Here is a 25,257-nt window from a genome sequence, read left to right as displayed (position 1 = left end):
CTGACTTCCATATGCAAGTGTACCCATGCTCAGACACACACCATATATAAACTAAACAATAAATAAATTCTGGAACATCTTTAAAAGCAAGCTGGGTAGTGGTGGTGCACGCCTTTAATCCCAGCATTTGGAAGGTAGAGGCAGGAGGATCTCTGTGAGTAGGAGGCTAGCCTGATCTACAGAGTGAGTTCCAGGACAGCCAAAGCTACATAGTAGGACCCTGTCTCAAAACAAAACAAAACAAAACAAAACATCTTTAAAAAGCAATCTTTAGAGGTATCTGTAAGTCTATAATTGTATGTGCTCTTATTAGGAAATATTTGCTGAATTAAGAAACAATTTCTGGGGTGGGAAGATGGTTCAGTGGGTAGAGATCCTTGCAGAGGATCCACTCTGGGCAGCTTACAACCATCTATCACTTCAGACCCAGGGGAATCTCATACCTTTGGCCTTCACAGGCACACACACTCACATATACATATCCACACTTAGACAAACACACATATTTTTAATAATAAAAATTAAACCTTAAAAAATAAATGAAATGAATAAAACATCCCCTCAAGGTATGGTGGCATAAGTCTATAATCCCAGCACTTGGGAGGTTGAAGACAGAGGACATTGAACTCAAGACCAACATAAGCAACACAGAAAGATGATGTTTCAAAGAAACAGCCCAGCAGGGAGTGAGTCTTTAATCCCAGAATTTAAGAGACAAATCTTTGTGTGTTCGAGGCCAGCCCTGTCTATACAGTGAGTTCCCAGACAGCTAGGGATACACAGTGAGACCTTGTGTCAAAGTAAATAAAATAAACTCTCTTCTAAAAACATATGTGGATCAGATTACACTCTGTAACATGACACCTCCTTAAAACTGTTCTGTTTCCTACCATGCTCTTTCTGTTTTGATATTTTATTTTGTCTATATATTAATTACATTTCTTTATGGAATTGGTTCTCTCCTCACACTGTGTGGGTTCCTGGGATCAAATTCAAGTCATCAGACCTAATTGTCCTTACCATAACACCTTTACCTGTGGGGACATCTCACTACATAGCCCAAGAGGGCCTTTGCTGCGGAATATTCCTTTAACTATGCAAAGGTGTGTTACATTTGTTTATGCTGCATTTGTTTAATCATGTAAGGACATGCTGCTGTTTCACGTTGCCTGCCTATGGCACCCGATCGATCTAATAAAAAGCTGAATGGCCAATAGCTAGGCAGAAAAGGGATAGGCGGGATTGTTGGGCAGACAGAATAAATAAGAGGAAGAATCTAGGCTTGAGAGGAGAGCAAAGAACAAGGGAAAAAGAGATGCCTGGGGCCAGCCTGCCAGGCAGCCACCAGCCAGCTAGACAAGGAGGAAGTAGGAAAAATAGGACACACAGAATGAGAGAAAGGTAAAAAGCCTCGAGGCAAAACAGAGATGAAGAGAAACAGGTTACATTAAGTTATAAGAGCCAGTGGGACAAGCATAAGCTAAGGGCGAGCATTCATAATTAATAATAAGTCTCCGTGTCATGATTTGAGAGCTGGTTGGTGGCCCAAAAGAAAGCCTGCTACAGGCCTTGAATTCACTATGTAGTTCAGGCTAGTTTCAAAATCTTCACGGCAGAAGAGGCTGTGGGATCCCCTGGAACTGGAATTAGACAGTTGCAAGCTGCCATGTGGGTGCTGGGAATTGAATCCAAATCAAAAGAGCAGCCAGTGCTCCTAACCACTGAGCCACCTCTCCAGCCCTTCTTTCCATTAAATCTTAACAAGTTTCATTTTTCAGTCCAGCAACCTTACTAAATACCAGGTGCTGCCCCGAGAAGCTACTCACGGGTCAAGGCCAGGTTGGCAGACGGCAGCTGCACACGCTGTGTGGTGACCGCCAGTCAAGCACAGGGAACCCAGAGGGGAACACAAAAGCATTTACTCTTAAAAGCTGCACTCCAGGAAGCATGTCAGCAGCAGTGTGCAAAAACTCCAGGGAGGAGGACCCTGGACGAACAGCTCATGGTGACATTTGCCTAAAATACCAAGGCCTGGGCTGCAACCTAGGCACCAAAGAACAACTTCAAAGGACGAAGAACCAAGAGTTCTAGATGCCGGGGAGAAAAGGTCTTCTGGGTAAAGTAAGGGCTTCACTCATTTCAGCCAACACCCAGAACTGAAACTTCTGACTTTCTTTTCTGGTTTTGACCTAAGACAGCGGCTCCTGCTTCAAGTGCCACTGAACTGGGAAGCCAATGTCTTCTCCACAGCTGGTCTTCAGGTAGCTGAGTAGTGCTTCTTCCACAGACTGGAGCCGGGAAGGGTAGTAATGAGTGTGAGTGTGTGTGTGTGAGTGTGTGTGTGTGTGTGTGTGTGTGTGTGTGTGTGTGTGTGTGTGTGTGTGTGTGTGTGAAGAGAGGCAGGAGGCACGCTTGGCCCCTGAGAAGTACTGGTATTGGAAGGCAGTTAGCAGAAAGGAGCCGCGAAGGGGTAACTGGAGGTGCTTAAGGCTTAGCCCTTCACAGCCCGTCCTTACACTCATGTTTGCGTTTCTTTAAAGTCCTGCCTTTGAGGTCGGCTTGACCCAGATGTGAGTCTCAGCGTTCCAGCACTCTTGAAACAAAATCGCAACACCAGCCTCTCCAAGGCTGTTTCCTCAGCGGTAACAGGGAGGTCAGAGCAGTACTTACTTCTTTGGGGGTGGTTCTAAGATCAAAAGGAACAACATGCTGGGGTGCACAGTGCTAGAGCACTTGCCTAGCATGCTGGAAGCCCTGGGTTTGCTGTCTAGCAGCAACAACAAAACACACACACACACACACACACACACACACACACACACAAACCCCTGTGACACAGCACCTACAGAGTAGGTGTACAATAAGGAATAGATGTTCACTGTCTTCCCTTACTGCCTCTTGTGAATTAGGCACAGTACCAGTTCACTACATCAGTCAAGTCTTTTCCTGCACTGCAGGAAGACAGAGCTGAACAAGTCCTGAATGTAAGCTCACTTGCCGCTGAGTCAGCAGCCAGCCACTCTGCCCAGAGGCTCTGCATCTAAGCGCCTGCAGCCTGTCTGGTGTCGGGAGCCCGGCTTGTTTTTCAGATCTGCTCAGATTTCCTTTTTGGACTGTTATCCCCACAGATGGCACTGAAATTCAAAAAGGAAGAACAGAGGAGGATATCATGGAATGAAGCAGCATCCTTGAGCCTTTCAAGAACGATGAAACCATCACCACCTCCAATGACTACCTGATAGGAGCTGCCATTCGGAACTCTAAAATACACAATTCTAAGCGTATTTTATTCTATTTATTTATTTAGCAACAGGGTCTTACAGTGTAGCTCTGGCTAGCCTGAAGTTGCTATGTAGACCAGGCTGACCTTGAACTCACAGAGATCTGCCTGACACAGGATTGTGCATGCATACACATGTGTAGGTGTGTGTGTGTGTGTGTGTGTGTGTGCGTGCGGGCACACATATAAGCACTGGCATACATAAGCACTTGCCCATGTGTGTGCACACGTGTAGGCCAAAGGTTGACATCTGATATTTTCCTTAATTGCTCTCTACCTAAGTTTTTAAAGTTTTATTTTGTTTCATAGTCTGTGTAGTGTGTGTGTGTGTGTGTGTGTGTGTGTGTGTGTATCAGTTCTTTCATATAAAGGTGTAGGCCACCATACCTGGCTTTCAGTGTATTTTAAAAGGGACAATGAATTGACAGTTAAAGTCATCTGCAAGATGGCCAACCAGGAAATAGTTTCCAGGTTGCTAGTGACTTTGGGTGGTTTTGCACCCTAAGATTCAGCTTCCCCATGTGGGAATGAGGTTAGGTGGGCTGGGTGGTTTCCAAACTCCATTTGGAAAACTGCTCTTCAGATGAGTGCTTGCCCGATGACCCACAGTAGAAATAATCTAGCAGAAGCATGCCAAGATGGGAGGCTAGGATACCATGCCTCCCACCTCAGCCTGTGGTTCCCAAAGGAATGTCCACAGCAGGCCTGACAACCACCGTCCCTGTAACCCCCGCACTCAGGAGGCTAAGGTAGGAAGATCGTGAGTTTGAGGCCAGTCTGGTCTGCATAGGGAGACTACAGCTCATAAAAGCAGAAATATGGGAAGGAAAGGAGGAAAGGAGAGAGGGAGGGAGGAAAGGAGGAAGGGCAGGAGAGAGGGTGGAGGAGAGAGGAGTGAAGAGAGCAGCAGCCCAGGAGCCCACCACGCCGCTCTCAATCACACACACTTGACTGTCAACCTCCAGGCAGAACCACAGCTGCCTTCCACCAGTAGAGGGCAGAGTTCAAAATCCTGTTACCAAACTGAACCTTCCTTCTAGTTGGCTAAATGTGCAAGGAGAGGGAGGGAAGGGGGTGGGGGACGTGAGAGAGCCAACACTGGAATGTACTGCCATACAAAATTACCAAATTTCTCAAATAAAAGCCACCAGGGCATGTGATGGAAACCCATTTTGTTTCCAGTCATGTCTCAGAGAATCAGTTTACAATCACGGCTTTATTCTTTCCTTTCCTTGCTGTGTCCTGGAGGGGAAAGGGAGGGGGAGGGAGGAGAAAGGGAGGGGCGTCATTAGCCAGAAGGTTAGATATTGCTTATATCTTCATCAAAATCATTCTTTGACATCATTTGCATGTCTACCATACAGCCTGACTTTTAACTTAAAAGAGAAATGACGCAGGATTGTGTGTGTGTGTGTGTGTGTGTGTGTGTGTGTGTGTGTGTCATACACAAGCACTTGCCCATGTGTGCACATGTGGGCCGAAGGTTGACATCTGGTTTTAATGTTTTATTTTGTTTCATAGTCTGTGTAGTGTGTGTGTGTGTGTGTGTGCATGTGTGTGTGTGTATCATTTCTTTCATATAAGTGCAAGTGCACACGGCGCTGGGGAAGCGTGTCAGATCCCTTGGAGCTGGGGTGACTGTGGCTAAGAGCTGCCTGACATGGGTGCTGGGAACAGAACTTGGGTGGGTGCTTTTAATTCCTGAACCCTCTCTCCAGCCCCTCCCACCTTATCTTGTGAGTCTGAACCTGGGGGCTCACCATCTTGGCTACTCTGGCTGGCAAGTGAGGCCCCGGGACCTGCCTGTCTTGGACCGCTCCAGTGGTTACAGACATCAGCCACCACAGCCTGCTTTCACGTGGGTGCTGCGAACCTGAGAACCCAGGCCTTGAAGCTTGCTCAGCAAGTACTTTACCCACGAGCTATCTCCCCAGCCCCAAATCTAGAATTTTACAATTATTATGTAACTCCGATGAAGTACTGACTGTAAGACCTTTTGTTTCATTATGGGAACAAGAGTTTTATAGAATTACAAAGAGATGCCATGTGAATTATAAACAGGATAAAGCATATTTACCTATTCTTAAATATTAAATTATCTGGCTACCTTTGAAGACTGGGATGTTGACTCCCCCCACCCCCCAAAAAACCCCAGGGACATTAAAGCACTGTTGAAGTTTATAGCCACCTGCCAGCAGAGGCCTTTAATCATCAAAGACTCATTGTGCTCAGCACCCAGGCTTGCTGTCTGCATTCCAGTTCCCAGCACTGTTCTCAGACAAAAGTTCTAGTCTCAGGACAGCGCCAAGATCTCCTCCACCCGTCTCGCCTCGTCTAAACAACTGCAGAGAAACCCTCTGTTCTGCGTTAGAATGCACTGCCAGTCTCTGCAGGACAAAGGTTCCATGGGCCCTGGGAAGACAAGCTACAGGACCCACCTGGTCACCCAGCCACAACAGAACACAGAGGAACCTCATGACCTTGCCTTTGAGATATTTAAGGAGACAGTTCATCCCCTAATACAGCTCCAGGACAGCGAGTATCTAACAGGCAAGGAGTCGAGTCCATTCAGACATCTGAAGTCAAGGGTGATGGGTGGATCCCATTCAACAGCCCATGGAGTGAACTGGAGCTGATCCAGAAGGGAGCCCATCCCAAGAGGGAATCGGGAAGCTCGGACTCTAAGGCTTGGCTCAGCCTCAAACAGGAGTCCAGGATTAGCTGATGAGAAGCCCCAGAGTTCTGTGGTCAGCCGCCGCCCGTGCCGTGTGCCTGCGCAGCCTCGCACTGCTGCTCTGTCGGTGGTTTGGAACAAACAACACAGTTAGCAGATTACAGAAGAGCTTGGGGCTGTTGGCGGCCGAGCAGCACGATCTCAGAGAGATTCACGCACTAGGATGGAAATGTGTCCCAGGAAGACCTTGGCAGCACAGAGTCTTCTGCTTATCTACCGGGACAGGCACAGGGAGGAGATTCGTGACCCTGTGCCTGTGTGAGGCAATGGTTGTTTACTTCAGCAGCACTTCCTGAGAAGTGGCTAACTGGTAACCTGGGGACAGGCACATGGCTATGGAGGCAGACGAACGCCCAGCCTACCCTGCCTCTGTATGCCGGACTGGAACAAAAGAAACTTCGGAGGTTTTTCTGGCTTATTCCTGGGATTCTTATAACCCATGGGTCTCTTGGAAAATGCTCCAGACTCATGTGTCTTGCCTCTAATAGCTTCCTCCAGGGCATGAACAGTGGTGTGTGATTAGACACATCCAGTGAGGTAGGAAGGCTCCACCAGTTTGCCTCCTAGACATGACCATGGGAATCTGTGCCAGGGCAGGCTTCACCCCATGGGTAGACGGGGTGGTAGCATGTGCCTGGGGAGGAGGAACAACTGAGTGATGAGGAAGTGGAGAGGGCTCCGGCTCTGTGGATCCCTGTATCGGGTGGGTTTGGAGAGGCAACAGCTTGGGTCCATCCACCTCTGTGTGCAGGCTCAGGATACCTGGCTTGCCTGTTGCTGCCCCACCCCATTACTGTATACTCCACTCTCTGGATTTCAATTAGAGATGGTCACGGAGAGTTATTTTGATGGAATCCTAACATATCTTTCTTAAGTTTCTGGTGTTGGATTGAACTTGGGGCCTTGAGCATTGCCAGGCACGTGCTACACCACGGAGCCCTCAGCTCATGACCAGACTCCCATAGTCAGCTCCTGGATCCTATCTGACTCAATAGCCAGGGAGACGAGCTACTCAGTTCACTCTGGGACTGCCATCCCAAGCCCCCACCATACCCTGACAGCTCTTCATGGCTGACTCTATCTGGAGCCAAGCACAGGCCACATGAAGAGGAAGCTTCCTTCCTGAGTACGTACCGGTGCTATAGACCACTGCTACCCCAATACTGTCCAGCTGGAACACTCCTCGGAAGAGGAATTTCCCAAACCACACAGGGCAGGAAACACACAAGCCAACATCTGGTTGGCTTAGGGACTGGAGGTGTTAAGAATCTGGGCAAGCACAGCAGCTGTGGGGATGCTCTGGAGATCAAAGCAACGGCAAGCCCGGATCTGAGCAGACAGTGGTCCAGGGTTGTCAGAACAGGGGGGAACCGTTGGCAGCGATCTGCTGAAGGGCTACAAGGGGAAAAGCCAGGACAACAGCTACCGACAAGCATGCGGCGATAGGAGGGATATGGACTCAACATGGAAACATAGAAACAGGCTCCTGTATGGACACTGCGGGTGGCTGGGCAAGGCAGCAAGTGCTGACATTCCAGCACTCAGCAGGCAGAGTGAGGAGGGCCAGGAGTTCAAGTCTAGCCTCCTCCCCATAGCGAGCTCCACTGCATGAGACGCCACGGAGCCAGGGGTGGTGGCGCACACCTTTAACCCCAGTACTCAGAAGGCAGACACAGGTGGGTGTCCGTGAGTTCGAGGTTAGTCTAAGCCAATCCTGGTCTACATAGCGAGTTCAGGCCAGCAACTGGTACATTTAAATTTTGAATCCAGGTTTGTAGACTATAGATTGGATAATTAATGAGCAAGAGATGGGCTTTCCAGCTCGATAATTACCATTAGCCTTAAATTATCAACTTCTGCAATCCAGTCAGGAAAACTGATAGAAAGAATCTCATTTAAATCCAGAGCGAGGGGCTGGTAAGACGGCTCAGCAGGTAAAGGTGCTTGCTTCAACTCTGATGACCCGAGTTCAATCCCTGGGGCCCGTAGAGTGGAAGGAGAGAATGGGTTCCTGCCAGCTGTCCTCACCTGCGCACATGTGCCACGGCAAGCACACAGTGCCCACACTGCTGTTCTCTATCATCCTCATCACCCACAGTACCCAGTGCCCACACTGCTGTTCTCTATCATCCTCATCACCCACAGCACACAGTGCCCACACCGCTGTTCTCTATCATCCTCATCACCCACAGCACACAGTGCCCGCACTGCTGTTCTCTATCATCCTCATCACCCACAGTACACAGTGCCCACACTGCTGTTCTCTATCATCCCCATCACCCACAGTACCCAGTGCCCACACCACTGTTCTCTATCATCCTCATCACCCACAGTACACAGTGCCCACACTGCTGTTCTCTATCATCCTCATCACCCACAGTACACAGTGCCCACACTGCTGTTCTCTATCATCCTCATCACCCACAGTACACAGTGCCCACACCGCTGTTCTCTATCATCCTCATCACCCACAGTACACAGTGCTCACATTGCTGTTCTCTATCATCCTCATCACCCACAGTACACAGTGCCCACACTGCTGTTCTCTATCATCCTCATCACCCACAGTACACAGTGCTCACATTGCTGTTCTCTATCATCCTCATCACCCACAGTACACAGTGCCCACACTGCTGTTCTCTATCATCCTCATCACCCACAGCACACAGTGCCCACACTGCTGTTCTCTATCATCCCCATCACCCACAGCACACAGTGCCCACACCGCTGTTCTCTATCATCCTCATCACCCACAGTATCCAGTGCCCACACTGCTGTTCTCTATCATCCTCATCACCCACAGCACACAGTGCCCACACTGCTGTTTTCTGCGGTCTTAAAAAGAACCAAGCACAGTTCCACCCTCTTTGTCAAACTAAGTGTTCCTTCTGCCTCAGAGCATATCTGACAGAGAACAGGAAGGGGCCCAGGAAGGAATAACAAAACACTTGCTTCCCTTCTGGTCCTCTTTGTCTAGACACACTGTGTTTGGATCACCCCAAACTCTGAGCTCCCTCAAGGAAGGACCTGGGCATTCACCTCTGCATCCCCAGTTTCTATACACCACCCTGTTACTCTGGGAGGCTTGTTTGAAGCCCTTCAAAAAACCCACAGCTTTTCTGGGTAAAGTGTTTTTCTGGGTAAGGTAAAAACTTACTCCTTCTGGGTGGAGAAACAGAACTACCATTCACCTGTGTCTCTGACAGTTGTTTTCGTAAAGTTAGTTTGATTCAAACTCTGCTTATTACCTGGATCAGCAGTCAAAGAAGAAGGGAAAGCCTGGGATTCCAGGGAACTCAGAGACTTGCTGCTGGCTCCCTGGGATGCTTCATGACCTCTGAGGACAGATGCTGTCGGTAGATCCAAGGTGCAGCTCTCCACTGACTGGCTGCTGGGTGTGTCGGCCTGGGGTTCCATAGGCCTGCAAGGCAAGGTCAAACAATCCACATCACCAGCTGTGCAGCAAGAGATACCCTGGACTACAGCCTGAGGAGTCCTGAAGACCAGCCATTCTCTTCCCCTAAGACATGGGGTTTCTTCTCCTTCGACTCAGTGTTTGGGCACCAAGTTCCCTTAGTTGTGAGACAAGATGGACTTCCACCTGATGTGGTGGTATTGTGTTCCCCAAAATATTATGTACTCTAATAAATTTATCTGGGGTCAGAGAACAGACAGCCACTAGATACAAAGGCTAGAAAATGGTGGCACTCACACCTTTAATCCTAGCATTCCAGAGATAGAAATCCCTCTGGATCTCGGTGAGTTCAAGGCCACATTGGAAATAGCCAAGCATAGTGACACACACCTTTAATCCCAGAAAGCCACCCTTTAATCCTAGGGAGTGGTGGTAGAAAGCAAAAAGATATATAAGGCGTGAGGACCAGAAACTAGGAGATTCGACTGGTTAAGCTTTCAGGCTTTGGAGCAACACAGTTCAGCTGAGATTCATTGGGATGAGGACACAGAAGCTTCCAGTCTGAGGAAACAGGACCAGCTGAGGAATTGTTGGCAAGGTGAGATAGCTGTGGCTTGTTCTGTCTCTCTGATCTACCAGCATGGACCCCAATAACTCGCCTCGGGTTTGATTTTATTAATAAGAACCTTTAAGATTCCGGCTACAACCTGAGGAAAATCAGTTTCAGCCAGGAGCTAGGCATGATGGCAAACATCTGTAATTCCAAAACTCAGGAGGCTAACATAGAAGGATTCCAAGTTTGAGGGCAGCCTGGGCTAAGTAGCAAGACTGCCTCAAAACAAACAAACAGTAACAACAACAGCAACATATAAATATAATTTCAGCTGGGAAAGGAGGCTGAATGTTAGAACATGGTAAGAGCACTAGCTGTACTTCCAGAGGACCTGGGTTCAATTCCCAGGACCCACATGGTGGCTCATAAAACTAAAACCATTTGTAACTCCAGTTCCAGGGGAACGGGTCTAAGGGCAGTCTGTGAATGTGGGAGACAGATACACATAAAAATAAATGTAAAACACCCATATACAAAAAATTAATAATAATAAAACTAAAAAACAAATAAACCAAGAAAACCCTAGTGTTTCCCTTCCTGGTTTTGAACCTATGGGGTACCGGATTCTCCGTTCGAAGTCCCTTGCAGTACACCCACTCCTGTCCATCTCTCTCGTGAGTTGCTCGCAGCAATCAGCTTTATAGTAGCCAGTACCTGACGCTAGGTTGTCACAAGCCTCCATGCACCATCCAGAGGTTGGGCGTGCACAGTCTTGCTTGCACACTTAGCAGCTGGAAAGCAGAGAGGCTGACAGGACCGGAGCCTGTTCAGTACTGGCCACAGGCAACCCCAGGAGCCACAGACACTCACACCCTGCAGTAGTCTAAGTAATGGAGGAGGCTGTTTGAGATAGGCCAAGGTCCTATGAGTCAAGAGTAAGGGAGAGATTAAGAACACAGTTAAAGCTGGGAGGTGGTGCACGCCGTTAGTCCCAGCATTCGGGAGGCAGAGAAAGGTGGATTACTGTGAGTTCAAGGCCAGCCTGGTCTCAGAGTTAGTGCCAGGACAGCCAGGGCTACACACAGAAACCCTGTCTCAAAAAACTGAAAAACTAAAAAAAAGAAAAAAACAAAAAACAAAAAACCAAACCAAGAACTAAAAGGAGACCAGAACTTAACAACTGAATGAACAGAGAAAGGCATTAAGGAGGACCTGGAAGTCAATTAGAAGAGACAGTCTGTGTGCCATGGCTGTGTTATCAAGGGAGTCAAAAGAAGATAAGGAAGAGTTTTGGAAGAAAGCATTATTTCAAATCAAGGACTACCACACAGCTATTAAAATGATAGAACTAACAAAGAAAGAATAAAATGGTAGAACTCGAAAGATCTCGAAGACATATGTTTAATGGAAGAGGTAATCTCAGAATAATATGAGCAGTGTGACAAGGCCAGGTCACCTTTGTCAAGTGTATAGTAGATCTGACCCTAGGCCAAGGGCTTCACCTCCAGTGACCCCCTGGAGCAGAGACTCCCGTCATTACCCTCATTCACAGTTAGCTACAGGCAAGAAGCACCCCAAGCTGCCCAAAGAAACACACGAAAAGCTGCTCCCACGGGATGAGCCCAGCTTGAAGGTCCCCGGCCTCCCGAGTCTGAGCAGCCCCAGGGCCGATCAGGCAAAGGCAGCACGTGTACAAGCCAACCAACACAGCCACCTGGCAAGGACACCCAGTCACAGGCTTCGGACACTTGCTCAGGCAGAGGATCAGCCCAGGTATCAGCTGATCATTCCTAAAAGGAGTGGAAAGATAAGGTTCCCCAAAACAGAACATCCTGTCTCTCCGCCTCTCCGCCTCTCCGCGGGCGTTCTAACAGCTAAGCAACCTTGGAGCTTCAGCTGGGACCTCTGCCTGGCACCTCTGGCTCCGGCTCCGGTTACATAACCCCAGGCAGGAGGCCTGTGGAAACAGTGAAAGGTCACAGGTGAGACCCGTAGATTCTGCCTGCCTTCAACGAACATCAACCTGATGTCATTAATGAAAGGGATCCCTGATGTGATAGTTTTGCTTTGGGTTTTGAACCGCTTGCATTAAAGGCCCCAAAACTCCAAGCTGAGCACTGTGCCAAAACAAAGTGAAAAATCCTACGGAAGGCAGAACCCTTCACGTTATAAAGTAAGTATATGCACATCTGTTTCTAAACACACTGTGTGAGAGTCAGTGACTGCTCACAGGAGAAAGCAATGGGACAGAGGAAAAGCGGGGATTGAACCCAGGTCCTCAGCAGACCAGACATGTGCCTTGCCATGAAACTACACTCCTAGCCCTACATAATGAACTTACATAGTTCCTCTTCTGAAAAAAAGAAGGAAAGACAGACAGGGAGAAAAGACAGCACAAGAATAACATCCACATTAACACCACAAGAAAACCACAATCCTGTGTCACAAACACACATACAGGAGACCTCCACAGAACATCAACAGTGTACAGGAAGGCTATGGCTCCAGACTGCAGGTGTGGCTCTGGTATACTCAGAGGCCTGTGCACCCTCCCACATATCACCCCCCCCTCCCCGCCCCGCCCGGCCCACAAACACACCAATATTTCAGGACTAGATGGAACTAACCCCCAAAATGCAAAATTATTTTATGTTAAAAGCCATTTTATTCATTCTTTTAGTTTATTTTTAAACAGAGTTTTGTGTATCGGGATTGGCTTTGAACTTGTGGTGTAGCTGAGGATGACATTGAACTTCTGACTCTCTCATTTCCACCTCTGACATGTTGGGGTTACAGATGTGTGCCTGGTTTGCTGGGGAGCAAATCCAAGGCTTTGTTGATGGTAAGTGAGCAGTCTACTAATTCTACTAACGGAGTTACATCCTCAGCCCTCGGAGTTATTTTAACCTCTGCCAATCCATCTGTATATCCCATTATTAATAGAGTAAAGGATACACCCACAATAGATACATGTAAACTTTTGACAAATACCATTACTCAATAAGCTAGGAATGGAAAGCATCTTCTTCAACCTTATAAAAAGTGGTTTTAAAATTCCATAGTAAGGATGATCAATAAGGCCAGCTAAATGCTTTCTTCTTGAAATCAGGAGCAAAACAGGGATGTCTAAGCTTATTATTTCTAGTCAGTGTTGTGCTGGAAGTTTTAGATGGCACAATTAGACAAGAAAATAAAATGAAAGGTGTCCAGATTGGAAAGAGAACCATAAAATTATCCCCACTAACAGGACACAGGAGTAGGGGATGCAGCTTGATAATAAAGCATTTGCTTAGCAAGGACCAGGCTCTGGGTTCAACCTCAGGGCAAAAACCAAACAAACCCAGAAGACATGATCTTATTCAGAAAACCTTAAGGAATGCACAAAATAAATTAAAAAATAAACAAGTTACACAAGGTTGCAAGATTCAACCAACACACACATACAATCACTTATATTTACATACATTAGTAACCAACAACCTCAAAGGTGAATTAGAACCTATTTATTTATTTATTTATTTTTAATGCAATAGCCAATTTTATTCAGAGCATCAGACATTTATACTCTGAGGGTTAAGAAAAAAAATCACATGAGTAAAGTTCTCATGAGTTCAAGTTGTATACAATCACAAGGAGAGGTCGCTGGTGGCAACAACATGTTTTTCCATGTTGCCATGTAGAACCCATTTATAAAAGCATAGAAATAAGCCGGGTGGTGGTGGCGCATGCCTTTAATTCCAACACTCGGGAGGCAGAGCCAGGCAGATCTCTGAGTTTGAGGCCAGCCTGGTCTACAGAGCGAGATCCAGGACAGGAACCAAAACTACATGGAGAAATCCTGTCTCGAAAAACAAAAAACAAAAAAGCATAGAAATAAAACAGGACTGTATTAAGTAAGCTTAAGACGTGCGCTAAAGAAAAGGGAGATATACCGTGGTCATGCATCAGAAGCCAGTATCTTAAGATGGTACTGTTCACCAGGGGTGGTGGCATATGCCTTTAGTCCCAGCAAAGACAGGCCCATCTCCGTGAGTCTGAAGCCAGCTGACCTACATAGAAAGTTCCTGTCCAGTCATGGCTACATAGTAAGACCCTGTCCTGAAGTGAAATAAAACAAACTAAGATAAAATAAAATAAATGATGCTATTAGAGCCTAAACTAACCTACAAAACAACAGAAATCAATGCAAGTCAGATGTGGTCACACACTCTTATGATCCCAGTGTCTGGGAACACACAAGCAGGAGGACCTTGAATTCGGGGCCAGCCTGGACTATTGTAGCAAGACATTGTCTCAAAAGGCCAAACAAAAGAAACCTCTATAGTAATGAACCATAGTAGTGGCACAAAGACAGTGAAAGAGAATAGCTACCCCAAGGAAAAAAATCACACTGATAGGCAGTTGGAGGAGTGCTTTGGAAAATACTTAGGAAGGTCTTGATCAACAGAAAAATAAAAATATGCAATAGGTTTCCAAACAGTTATGCATTTTTTAGCATTAAAGGAATGCAATTCTCTCAAGTCCCAAACAAGCCTTACAAATCCCTGGCCAAAGAAGCTAGTCACATACTGTTTGATTCCGTTTATACAGCATGCAAATTAGACAACCATAGAGACAGTACTCTGATCGCAGCCCAGGACTGGGGTGGGGACAGGTGGTGGGCAGTGCAATGCTCCGGCTCTGAACTACGTTCCTCAGAAGTTTTCTTTGGGGTGATGAACACAGTCCAAGGTTGTTGACTTGTAGTTTACAGTTTAGACTTTATGAAAACATCCAGCTACAATATGGCTGTTTAAAATTATAATAGACCTGGGCCTGTTTATCCCAGCAGAGGCAGGAAGATCTGTTAACTCCAGACTATCCTGATCCACATAGTGAGTTTCGGGGCAGTCAGGGCTATGTAGACAGAGACCCTGTCTCAAAACGCAAAACCAGCAAGACAACAATAATTTAAGATGTTAAAATAGAAAAATAATTGGAACTAATCCGCCCGCCCCCCCCCCCCCCCCCCGCTAAATTCCAGAGCCAGGTAAGAGGGCGCGGTGGGCGGGGCTTGGGCGGAGGGGCTGGGCAGGTGCCGGGAAACCTCGTGGAATAAAGTGTCGCGAGAATCGCTCCTCCCTTCCCTCCTCGTTTCCCTGCTCCCTTCCCAAGACACTCCAGAATGGAGGAGAAAACCGGCAGAGATTCCTTCTCCAGGCCCTGTGTCACTCACCCCCACGACAGCAAGAGCCCGGAACCGGAAGCGCCGGCTCCATCTTTGTTGTGGAAAAAGCGAGGTTTCAAAGGAAGTAGTCTTTGCTGAGGTCAGAAAAGGGCAAAGCAAGGCAGCTGCGGCCATCTTAACTGAGGGCATTTGCCTGTCCCCTGCAGCATGCTGGTCATCGGGGCAATTTCTAGTTGCTGTTAAGTGCTGTTAAGGTGGGCACCAAAGGAACTGGAAAACTGTCAGCATGAAAAGTGTCTTTAAAAGAATGTGAAAAAGAAGAAAACTGGCCTTGGAAGTCCACTCTGAACCCCAGCCCTGGGGAGGAGGTTGAGTGAGGCAGGACGATCATGATCTCTAAGGACAACACGATTCTCTCAACCAGCATGAAAGAAACTATTTTAATATTGTTGCATGGATTCTGTACAGGCTAGAATTTCAGAGCCACACAAAAAGACAAGAAGGGGACTGACTATTGAAAGATAAAACTCGAGGGGCTGAGGATATGGCCTAGCCACAGAGCATTCGAACTCTTATCTGGGTAGGTGAGGTCCTAAATTCAGTCTCTAATACCTCCTCCCCGTCTCAAAAAGGAAACAATCAGAACAAACGCAGCCTAGAGCTGCACAAGAGTCCTAGAGCAGTGTGGGTCTGCTCACAGACAGACAGACAGAACAGCCCGCGTCCTAGGGTACTGTCTTTATAGGTTTACACAGAGGAGATTGCATTTCTTCACCGACTGTGGTCACCTGGAACTGTTGAGAAAGCAAGCTTGTCTCCCAGCTCATCTAAGTGGCACTTAGCACAACAGACTCCATTTTGGTTTGGTCCTGGCCACTGGGCTAGTCTAGTCTAAAACAATCTGCTTAACTAGACTGAGGACAGTTTTTCCCCACTGTGTTCTTGAAGGAGTCCTATATATTCACAGCCTCTTTTGGATGAGACCCCACACATTAGAAGTCCTACACTTTAGAGAAATGTCTTTAAAAAATAGTGTACTCAAGGATCTAGAGAGGTGGTTTAGCAGTTAAGAGCACTGGCTGCACTTCCAGAGGATCTGGGTTCAGTTCCCAGCATCCACATGGCAGCTAACAACCTTTTGTAAACCCAGGTCTAGGGGATCCAGTGCCCTCTTTTGGTCTCCAAAGGCACATACATGGTGCACAGACATACATGCAAGCAAAACACCCATACACATAACATTTAAAATAGTTTTAAAAATCTTGAACCCATTGTGGTGTGCATGTCTTTAAAATCCATCACTCAGACGGGCGGTGGTGGTGCACACCTTTAATCCCAGCACTTGGGAGGCAGAGCCAGGTGGATCTCTGTGAGTCCAGGCCAGCCTGGTCTACAGAGTGAGTTCCCAGGAAAGGTGCCAAAGCTACACAGAGAATTCCTGTCTCAAAGAAGAAAAAAAAATATCCATCACTTACGAGACAGAAGCATGCTGTTCTGTATGAATTCAAGGCTATCTATCCGAGTCTATCTATTCCAGGCAGCCAAGGATAGATAATGAGACCCTGTCTCCAAAAGGAAAAAGAAAAAAAAAAAAGCATAAGAAGCAAATAGTGCTTGAGATTTGGGCATTCAAACACTACATACTGTGAAAATGTTTACAAACGTAAAGACCTCCTCACTGCCACCCCCAGCCCTCCACCTACACACTGATTAGATGTTTCTTTTAAATACTCCATGCTTGTTCTTTCTCAACCTGAATTTTTCTTTATCACAGCTTCATTCCTTATTAACATTTTTCTCTCCCTTCTGGTCTTTGTGATATTTCAGAGCTCAGCTTTAGAGAGTTCTCCCTCCAGGAACCTCCTCTGGCTCGTCCAATGGGAGTTAACTGTTCCTCCCAGGAGACCTTACTTTCTTCTGCTTATCCCTTTAAATTCTTTTGCTCTTTCTTCATTTCCCACAGAACAGTGGCTGTCTCTGGGGCAAGGGCCAGGTCTATGTTTTGCATACCTCTCTCCAGACCCCAGTTCAGTGACTCAGGTTGATATGCTGCTGTGGTCAGGAATGGGTGACTAATCCCTCCCCGGGTGGCCCTCTTTTCCCATCCACACCTGACTCAGCAATTATGGTCAGACATGACTTTCTCACCTGTTCTCGGTGAAGCAAAAACGTGCAGCCTTTTGCCATTATCATCTTCGTTTGGAAAACAATTCATGCGTCTACTTTGCCACTCACGTGTTTTGGTGCCATTTTTCCATGGTGAGACTTGCTTCTCCTGTGGTGGGTGCTTCCTGGAGCAAAGTTCTGGAGTCTAGATGATGCTGTTTACCCTGTAGCCTACTCCTGGCCATCCTCTTCCACCCCTTCCCGGGCACTAGAACTGAAATCTGATTGAAGTGGCCATCAGAGCAGAATCTTAAGTTGGGTATAGTGCACTCAAAAGGCTGAAGTGGGAGAATGACTTGAGTCTCACCTGAAGCATTCTGTCTCCAAACTGAAAAGGGAAAACAACAATGATTCCTAAAAATCAGCAAAATAGAGCGTGTTGGTTAAGTGTGGTGGTGTAGGCCTGCAATCCCAGCATTTAGAAGGCCGAAGCGGGAGGAGTGTGAGTTCCAGGCCAGCCTGGGCTACATCGTGAGAGTTACAGATGGTTGTGAGACACCATGGGGGTGCTGGGAATCAAAGGAGGGTCCACTGCCAGAGCAGCCAGTGCTCTTAACCACTGATCCATCTCTCCAGCCCTGATTCCCAGTTCTTTTTGCCATTGTTTACAGAAAGGTTATGTAAGTTGAGTTACATCACAGTTTTATACTTGCATGTTTTTAAAATTTTTAATTATTATGTATGTATGTATACATGAGTATGGGTTTGTGCACTTGAGTGTAGTGCCTGAGAATGTCAGAAAACAGAGTCAGATGCCCTGGAACTGGAGTTACAGGCGCCCGTGAGCTGCCTGATGTGGGTGCTGGGAAATGGACTTAGGTCCTCTTAAAGAGCAGTACATGCTCTTGACCACTGAGTCATCTCTCAAGCTGCTGTATTTGTATTTTATGATTAATTATCTGCCAAGAGCTAAGCCACCTACTCCAGCCAAGTGTCTTTCAGCAGGGAAAAAAAAATCATTTAGCTGAAAGACCAAAATAACTCTTTCAAAACAGGGTGAGGTCCTTTGTAACTATCTTATCTCTGTGTCATGTTGAACTTTGACCTACCTAATTACTCTCATTTGTGAAATTAGCCTTAAGAAAGGGGAAAGGAAATGTGGTGATATATTGCTTGTAATCTAAGAAATAAAAGCTTGCCTGAAGATCAGAGGACAGAGCTGGCCACAGAGTTAGCCAGAGCGGTCAGGCAGTGGTGGCACACACCTTTAACTCCAGCACTGGTGATCACACACCTTTAATCCCAGCACTAGGAAGGTTGAGGCAGGAAGTGATATGGCTGGGCAGAGAAAGGAATATAATAAGGCAGGGGGAGACAGGAACTCAGGTCTTTTCAGGCTCTTGCAGGCTTGAAGAGTCACTGAGTTAAGAGGTGGCTGCTCTGCTTCTTTGATCTTTCAACTTTCACCCTGATAGCTGGCTCTGGGTTTTTATTAAGACCAATTAGGATTCGTGCACCAATAAAAGTTCAAGGGTCAAGTAATAATGAATCTAAAAGCATATTATTGCTGTTTCAATCTTGCGATAACATAAAGAGATAATTAGATAATAAGTTGACACTTAAACTGCTGTGAAAGAGACTGAGGTTCCCAACTAGATGGATAGATCCCTGAAGGTAGTTCAAGCTTTATTTCCCAGTGGATTCTCAGCACGTAGTGTCTGAGCCACTTACTCAGCAGCACCTTAAATATTTATAAGTGACAAAAGGTTGGACTGTGAAAGTGAGAAGAATTACTAACACAAATCTAGTCAAGTGGCACATACTCTGAAAACATTCCATACTGGCAGAAACTACAGTTCATTTCCTGGCACCCAAGGCTGTGAGGCCATAGCAAGTAGTGAGCCGATTGCAGATTCTGATGGCTGACAACTGATTATCAACTCAACAGGATCTAGAATCACCTAATGAGAAGCCTCTGGGCAAGCCAGGAGGAATCTCCTATGCTTGTTCATTGGGGCGGGAAGATCCACCTTAACTGTGCACCATTCCATGGACTGGACTCACAGACTGAACACAGAGGAAAAAGTGGGCTAGCACCCATCACGCTCTGCTCCCTGGCTATAGATGCATGTGCTGCACCTGCTGCCATGTTTTTCCAGCTGTGCTGGACTGTACTCTTGGGAGTACCCCCAGATATCTATGTTGAAGAGAGAAGCAAGTACCTTGTACATAGAGTTGAGACTTTCAGCCTGAACTCTGGCTCTCTTGCTGATAATTGTATGACTGTAGCTACTGAACCTCTCTGAGCCTTGAGTTTATCATCTAGAAGAAATCCTGAGAGAGCTAGCTGTATCATTTATTACCAGTCCTCCGTGTAATGGGAAAGTGTAGGGCTTATCTGAAGTCCTGGCTGGAGTAGTATATGAGGCTGGACCATCTCAGCTGACCACCTTGAAATTGTCCTGAGTAGTTTGTAATCAGCAGTTGTAGCTGATCTTTGGATGGTGTTTGTCAGCTTAGTGGTATTATCACAGTCCAGGTGGAATCATTATTGTGGTACCCCATCATCCTTTTGGAGCTTCAAAGGTCACTGTTAGAAATGGTCATAGTTCACTGCAGAAAATGTAAACATTTAAAATGTCATATGCAGCAGATCTTGGAGAGGTTAAAGGACCACAATTTGTTAAGTACATCTGGGATACACAAGCTTAATTCCTAGTTATCTGATACAGATTCAAGCTCAAAATCATGTACAGAAGGCTAGATGAAGACTTTCTAGAATTAGTACTCTATATGACATCATTAATATCACAACAGAAAGTTTAAATACATATATATTAATCTTATAAATTTTGAGATGATATTTATACCTTATGAAAAGTTTTAAAGAGTCAAAATAAAACCAAAGGATTATGAGATTAGTGGTAATAGAATAGTCCCTTAAGTTTGGTTTTTCTTTTGTCCCATATCAGGTGGATCTTCTGACATAAGACAGATTTTGGATTTTCCTTTAACAAGCACGCTTGGGTTTAGAGAAGAAGAGAGCCACGCTCCAACCCCAAAGCCACTTTAATTTTCAATTGGACTGGGACTACAAAAAGACCATTTGCCTTATATGTTTGTAGAGAACAGCAGAAACAAACATTTGGGAAGATTTTGTGAACTTTTATCCTGTTGGAAATGTGCTATATCATTAAACCAATTTACTCTTTTTCTTGGTACATTTCCTCTGGATGATTTGTCCTTCTTCTTCAGATGTCTCATTTATCCAGTGGTCTTCAGATTCTTTAGTTGGATGCTTTTACTCTCTTGGAAAGAAAAAAAAACAAAACCCTGCTCCAACCCTAATTTTGGGAGTTTCCTTTTTTGGCAAGTTATGTCTGATCTAATGAAAGGCATTTGTTAGTCTTATAAATTAGTTTAGATTGAATGACCATACTGTGTGATGAACTATTGCCTTTTCTAATGAAGAGGTCGCTCCTATTTGAATCTGATCTTTATCAGTTTTGATGGTATCCATAGCTTTTTTTTTCCCCTGTGGAAACAAAAGCAAAACCTCTTCCCCAAGCTAGGTGGTGGTGGCACATGCCTTTAATCCCAGCACTTGGGAGGCAGAGGCAGGCAGATCTCTGTGAGTTCAAGGCCAGCATGGTCTACAGAGCTAGTTCCAGGACAGCTAGGGCTGTTACACAGAGATACCCTGTCTCGCAAAACAAACAAACAAAACCCTACCTTTTCCCCAACGTAACACATATCCTGGTTTCCATTCTGAGGTGAACACATCTTTGAAGTCTACAGGCTTATTTAATTCAGCAGTTTTTTTCTACTATCTAATGTCCCTTTGCAGCTGTCGTTCCTTGATCCAAAAGGGCTGAGACCCTCTCTAAGCCCCACCCTACTACTACCTGTGTCTCTCCATCTATCCTCAGTCCTCCAAAACCTCTATGGTTAATTTTGGTCAGCTAGTAGCTATCTCTGCCCTCTGATTCAAAGTAAACTTTATTGTCAGTCTCTGGAGTGTCAGAATGTGATCAAAATGTCATACAGTAGTCCCTCCAGGAAGTCACACAACAGATATTGACAAGGTTGTGGGAATAAATGGAATTCTTGCATAACACAGCATTGGTAGGAATATAAATTAATCCAATCAGTACAGAAAACTGGGCTGGGGTTCCACAAAAATTCCAGAACAGCCATATGATCCAGCAATTGTACTACAGCTATTTACTCAAGGAAATGGAATCAATGTCTATCTCAAAAAGACGTCTGTACTCCCATGTTTATCCTAGCTCTCTTCACAACGGCCAAGAAATGGGAACAACCTAAGTGTCCATCCATGGGTGAATGGGTTTTTTTAAAGGTACATATGGCCATTAAAAACAGTAGACTTCTATCATTTGCAACCGCATTGATATAGCTGGAAGACATCACATCACGACAAGTAAGTCAAGAATACAAAGACAAATGACCTCGTGGTCTCTTATGTGCAACCCACATAGTTATCACAGGGAAGGCGGCATGGCGGTTGGCAGGGGCTAGGAGTGGTGGCGGCAGTCAAAGTCGACAGTAAGAACATTTCAGTTAGATAGGAAGAATCCGGCAAGGAAGGGATTTACCATACCGCATGCTGACTACAACTAATGATACGTTGTATCCTTAGGAGATGCTGAGGTAGGTATAAAGTGTCCTCACCACAAATGGTACCTGTGTGAGGGAGTATGTATATAACTTAGCTCGACGGAGTCATCCCACTGTGTAATATATACTTAAAGACATGGTGATATACATATCATTTTGTCAATTAAAACTATTTATAGTATAGAAATATGTCTCAGTTGAAATATAATTTGTTCTTTAGAGACGGGGTCTCTCTCGAGTATGGGTTGGAACTGACTGTGTAGCCCAGGCTGACTTCAAACCCACAGCAAACCTTTGGTCTCAGCTTCCCAAGGGCTGTCCTTTCAGATATGACTCACCACCTCTAGTTCTTTCTCTGATAACCACTTGCCTTATAATCAAAGACTTTGTTTTTCTTCTGGTGCTGCTGAGGCCCTTGTACATCCTAGGCAGACTACTACTGATCCACATCTCCAGCCCTTAAAATGTGGGAGGGGAGGCAAAGTGTGTATGTTTACGCACACACATGTGCACACAGATAAATTTTGCATCGAGAAGGGGTCTCATTGTGTAGGACTGGCTGTCCTGGAATTCATTCCGTAGAACAAGCTGGCCTGTAATTTACAGAGATCCACCTGCCTCTATCTCCTGAGAGTTGGAATTAAAGAACTGTGCCACTGTGCCTGGATGATATATATAAGTTTAAATCTTGGTTCTGAATGTAAGAGGAAATGTGTGAGTCTGGGCATGATGGCATACATCTTTAATCCCAGCCAGGGGTACATAGTGAGACCCTATCTCAGAGAGACGAGGGAGGCAGCATTTGTCTTTCTGAATCTTATTATTTGATTTAATATGATTCCCAGTTGTGTCCATTTCCTGTAGTATCAGGATTCATATTTCTTTTCTTTTCTTTTTCTTTTGGGAGTCTCTCCATATAGCCCTGACTATTCTGGAACTAAGTAAGTAGACTAGACTAGGTTGACCTCGAACTCACAGAGATCTGTCTGCCTCTGTAACCTGAGTGCTGAGAGTAAAGGCGTGTACCACCACACCCAGCCCATTTTTCTCTGTAGCTATATATAATTTCCATTTTGTATATATGCTGAATTTTCTTTATCCATTCTTCTGACGACAGACATCTAGACCATCTCTTTGAAGCAGGGTCTTTCAGAGTAGCACAGCCTGTTTTGGAAGTTACTGTATAGCCTAGACTTCTCTGGAACTTTGGATCCTACTCCCTCACCCTCCTGAGTACTGGGATTAAAGGCTCTTGGCCCCAGGAACAGATGCCTTTCAGATAGGCCCCACTGCATAGATTAAGCTAGTACACAAGGAACCCAAGAGACCTTGCCAAGAACTACCAGCTTCAGCTGCTTTTATCAGTAATGTTTGAGTCTCTAACTGATTCTGCTGTCATTACCTTTAACAAGGACCTTCGGAGACGAGAAAAGACAGCACTCCATGCTGGTTGATGCATGGGCTCATCTACTCCAAAATGACTAGCAACAATTGGCTTACTCCCCTCCCTGCCCATCCTTTCCCTCCTCCTTCTCTCCCCTCCCCTCCCCTCCTCTCTTTCCCTCTGTCCTTTTACTCTCTCCCCCACCCCCACCCCCTTGCCCTTCCCTCCTCTCCTACCTGGTGGTGTGGTGAGGGCTGAGCACTTCTAATTCTTAGCTAAGGGTAGCATTTCTGGGAATCCTAGGAAGGGCTGAGTAACAAATCGCAGCATTTGTAATGTGCTCAGAAGTTCTCTTGAGTTGTGCCATTTTTTTGCTTTGTTTTCTAATTCTGGCCCCCGGGAGCTCCTTGAAGTCGCTGCATCAAACCCAGCCGGTATGAGTGGAATGGGAATTTGACGACCTAGGGCTTGAACGTGCAATCCTCCTCCCTCAGCCTCCTAAGGAGCTGGGATTCTAGGGCCATGCCATCAGTTGTTTTCTTTAGTTAAAACTTACTCGTAATTTATTTTTGAGTCAGCCATGGTAGTTTGTACCTGTAATTCCAGTACTTCGGAGGTGGGACCAAGAAAAAGAGTTCAGGACAATCTCCAGCTACATAGTGAGTGAAGCTGAGGCCAGCCAGAGCTACATAAGGCCCTGACTCAAAAGAAACTAACTCTAAAAGCTGGGAATGGTAACCCAATCAGCTTTCCATCACGGAGACAAAGCAGCTGAGCTAATGATAGTCGGCTTAAAGGAAGAAGGGTTCCTTTTGGCTCCTGATTTCAGAGCTTCCATTCATGGTAACTTGGCCCTGTGGCTTCTGGGCCAGTGGCCATGACATGGCTGAAGGGAGAGAAGGGGCAGGGCCAGCTTCCCCTGAAATGCAAACCCTCAGTGGCCGAGCTTCCTTCTAGGCTCCACCCCCTGAAGGGTCCACCATCTCCTGACTGTCAGCAAGTCTTTAGAGGCCTCTAGGTAACATTCGAGAGCTAGCATATAAATCAGATGTAATATTAGCGGCAGCTAACATATAAATCAGACGGTGCACATGCCTGTAATCCCAACACCCATGAGAGGGAGACAGGAAGACCTCGAGTTCAAGGTCAGCCTGGGCTATACAGCAAGACACTGTCCCAGAAAGAAAATAAGCAGTCAAGCAAACAGTAAGAGCTAAACTGTAGCAATTTGGTTCTTGGGAGGATAATAACGCTCCTCGAAGTTTACATATATTATCTGTTTAAGTTGAGCCTCTCGGCCTTCAATTTTCTAGGTAGCCAAGAACAACCCTGAGTTTCTGACTCTCTTACTTCTGCTTCCTGAGTATAGGATTGCATCACTGTACCTGGGCAACTTAATGAGGACTTCTCATAAAATCGAAAGCTGGAGGGATGGCAGTTCAAAGAGTAAAGACACTTGATACCAGGCCTGATGGCCTGAGTTCAATCTCTGGGACCCTTATGATGGAGTGTCTTAGTCAATGTTCCATTGCTGTGAAGAGACACCATGACCATGGCAACTCTTATAGAAGAAAACATTTAATTGTTGCTGGCTTACAGTTCAGAGGTTTAGACCATTATTATCACAGCAGGGAGCATTGTGGCAAGCAGGCAGACATGGTGCTGGAGAGGTAGCTGAGAGTTCTACATCTGGATCCACAGGCAGCAGGAAGAGAGAGACTCTGGGCTTGGAATGGGTTTTCTAAAACCCAAAGCCTACACCCCTGGTGCCACACTTCCTCCAACAAGGCCACACCTCCTAATCCTTTTCAAATAGTGCCACTCCCTGATGACTAAGCATTCAAATGTATGAGCCTATGGGGGTTATCCTTACTCAAATCACCATATGGAGGGAGAAAACCAACTTCCCCAAGTTGTCCTCTGACTTCTATATGCACACTGTTGCATATCTGTGTATATATGCATAAAGGAGGCCTGGGG

The 25,257-nt window shown here is 46.0% G+C and overlaps 1 protein-coding gene across 8 annotated transcripts in view; it reads right to left on the bottom strand.

The window, feature by feature from the left end:
• Window positions 1-16,646, bottom strand: part of Shld1 (shieldin complex subunit 1) — a 73,442-nt gene extending 56,796 nt beyond the window's left edge. Inside the window, exons 1-2 of one of the 8 annotated variants that reach the window (XM_042276286.2) lie at window positions 16,625-16,646; window positions 9,263-9,435 (exon numbers count right to left, since the gene is read on the bottom strand). In XM_042276286.2, the coding sequence (XP_042132220.1) occupies window positions 9,263-9,431 (169 nt within the window). In that variant the 5' untranslated portion in view covers window positions 9,432-9,435; window positions 16,625-16,646. The other 7 variants (XM_006983977.4, XM_042276284.2, XM_042276283.2 and 4 more) reach the window with 7 other exon arrangements.
• Window positions 16,647-25,257: the final 8,611 nt, after the last annotated feature.

The sequence above is a fragment of the Peromyscus maniculatus genome, chromosome 4, assembly GCF_049852395.1.
Source record: "Peromyscus maniculatus bairdii isolate BWxNUB_F1_BW_parent chromosome 4, HU_Pman_BW_mat_3.1, whole genome shotgun sequence".
Taxonomy (NCBI): domain Eukaryota; kingdom Metazoa; phylum Chordata; class Mammalia; order Rodentia; family Cricetidae; genus Peromyscus; species Peromyscus maniculatus.
Note: the sequence above shows the minus strand (reverse complement) of the source record. Positions and strands in the feature narration are given on the sequence as shown.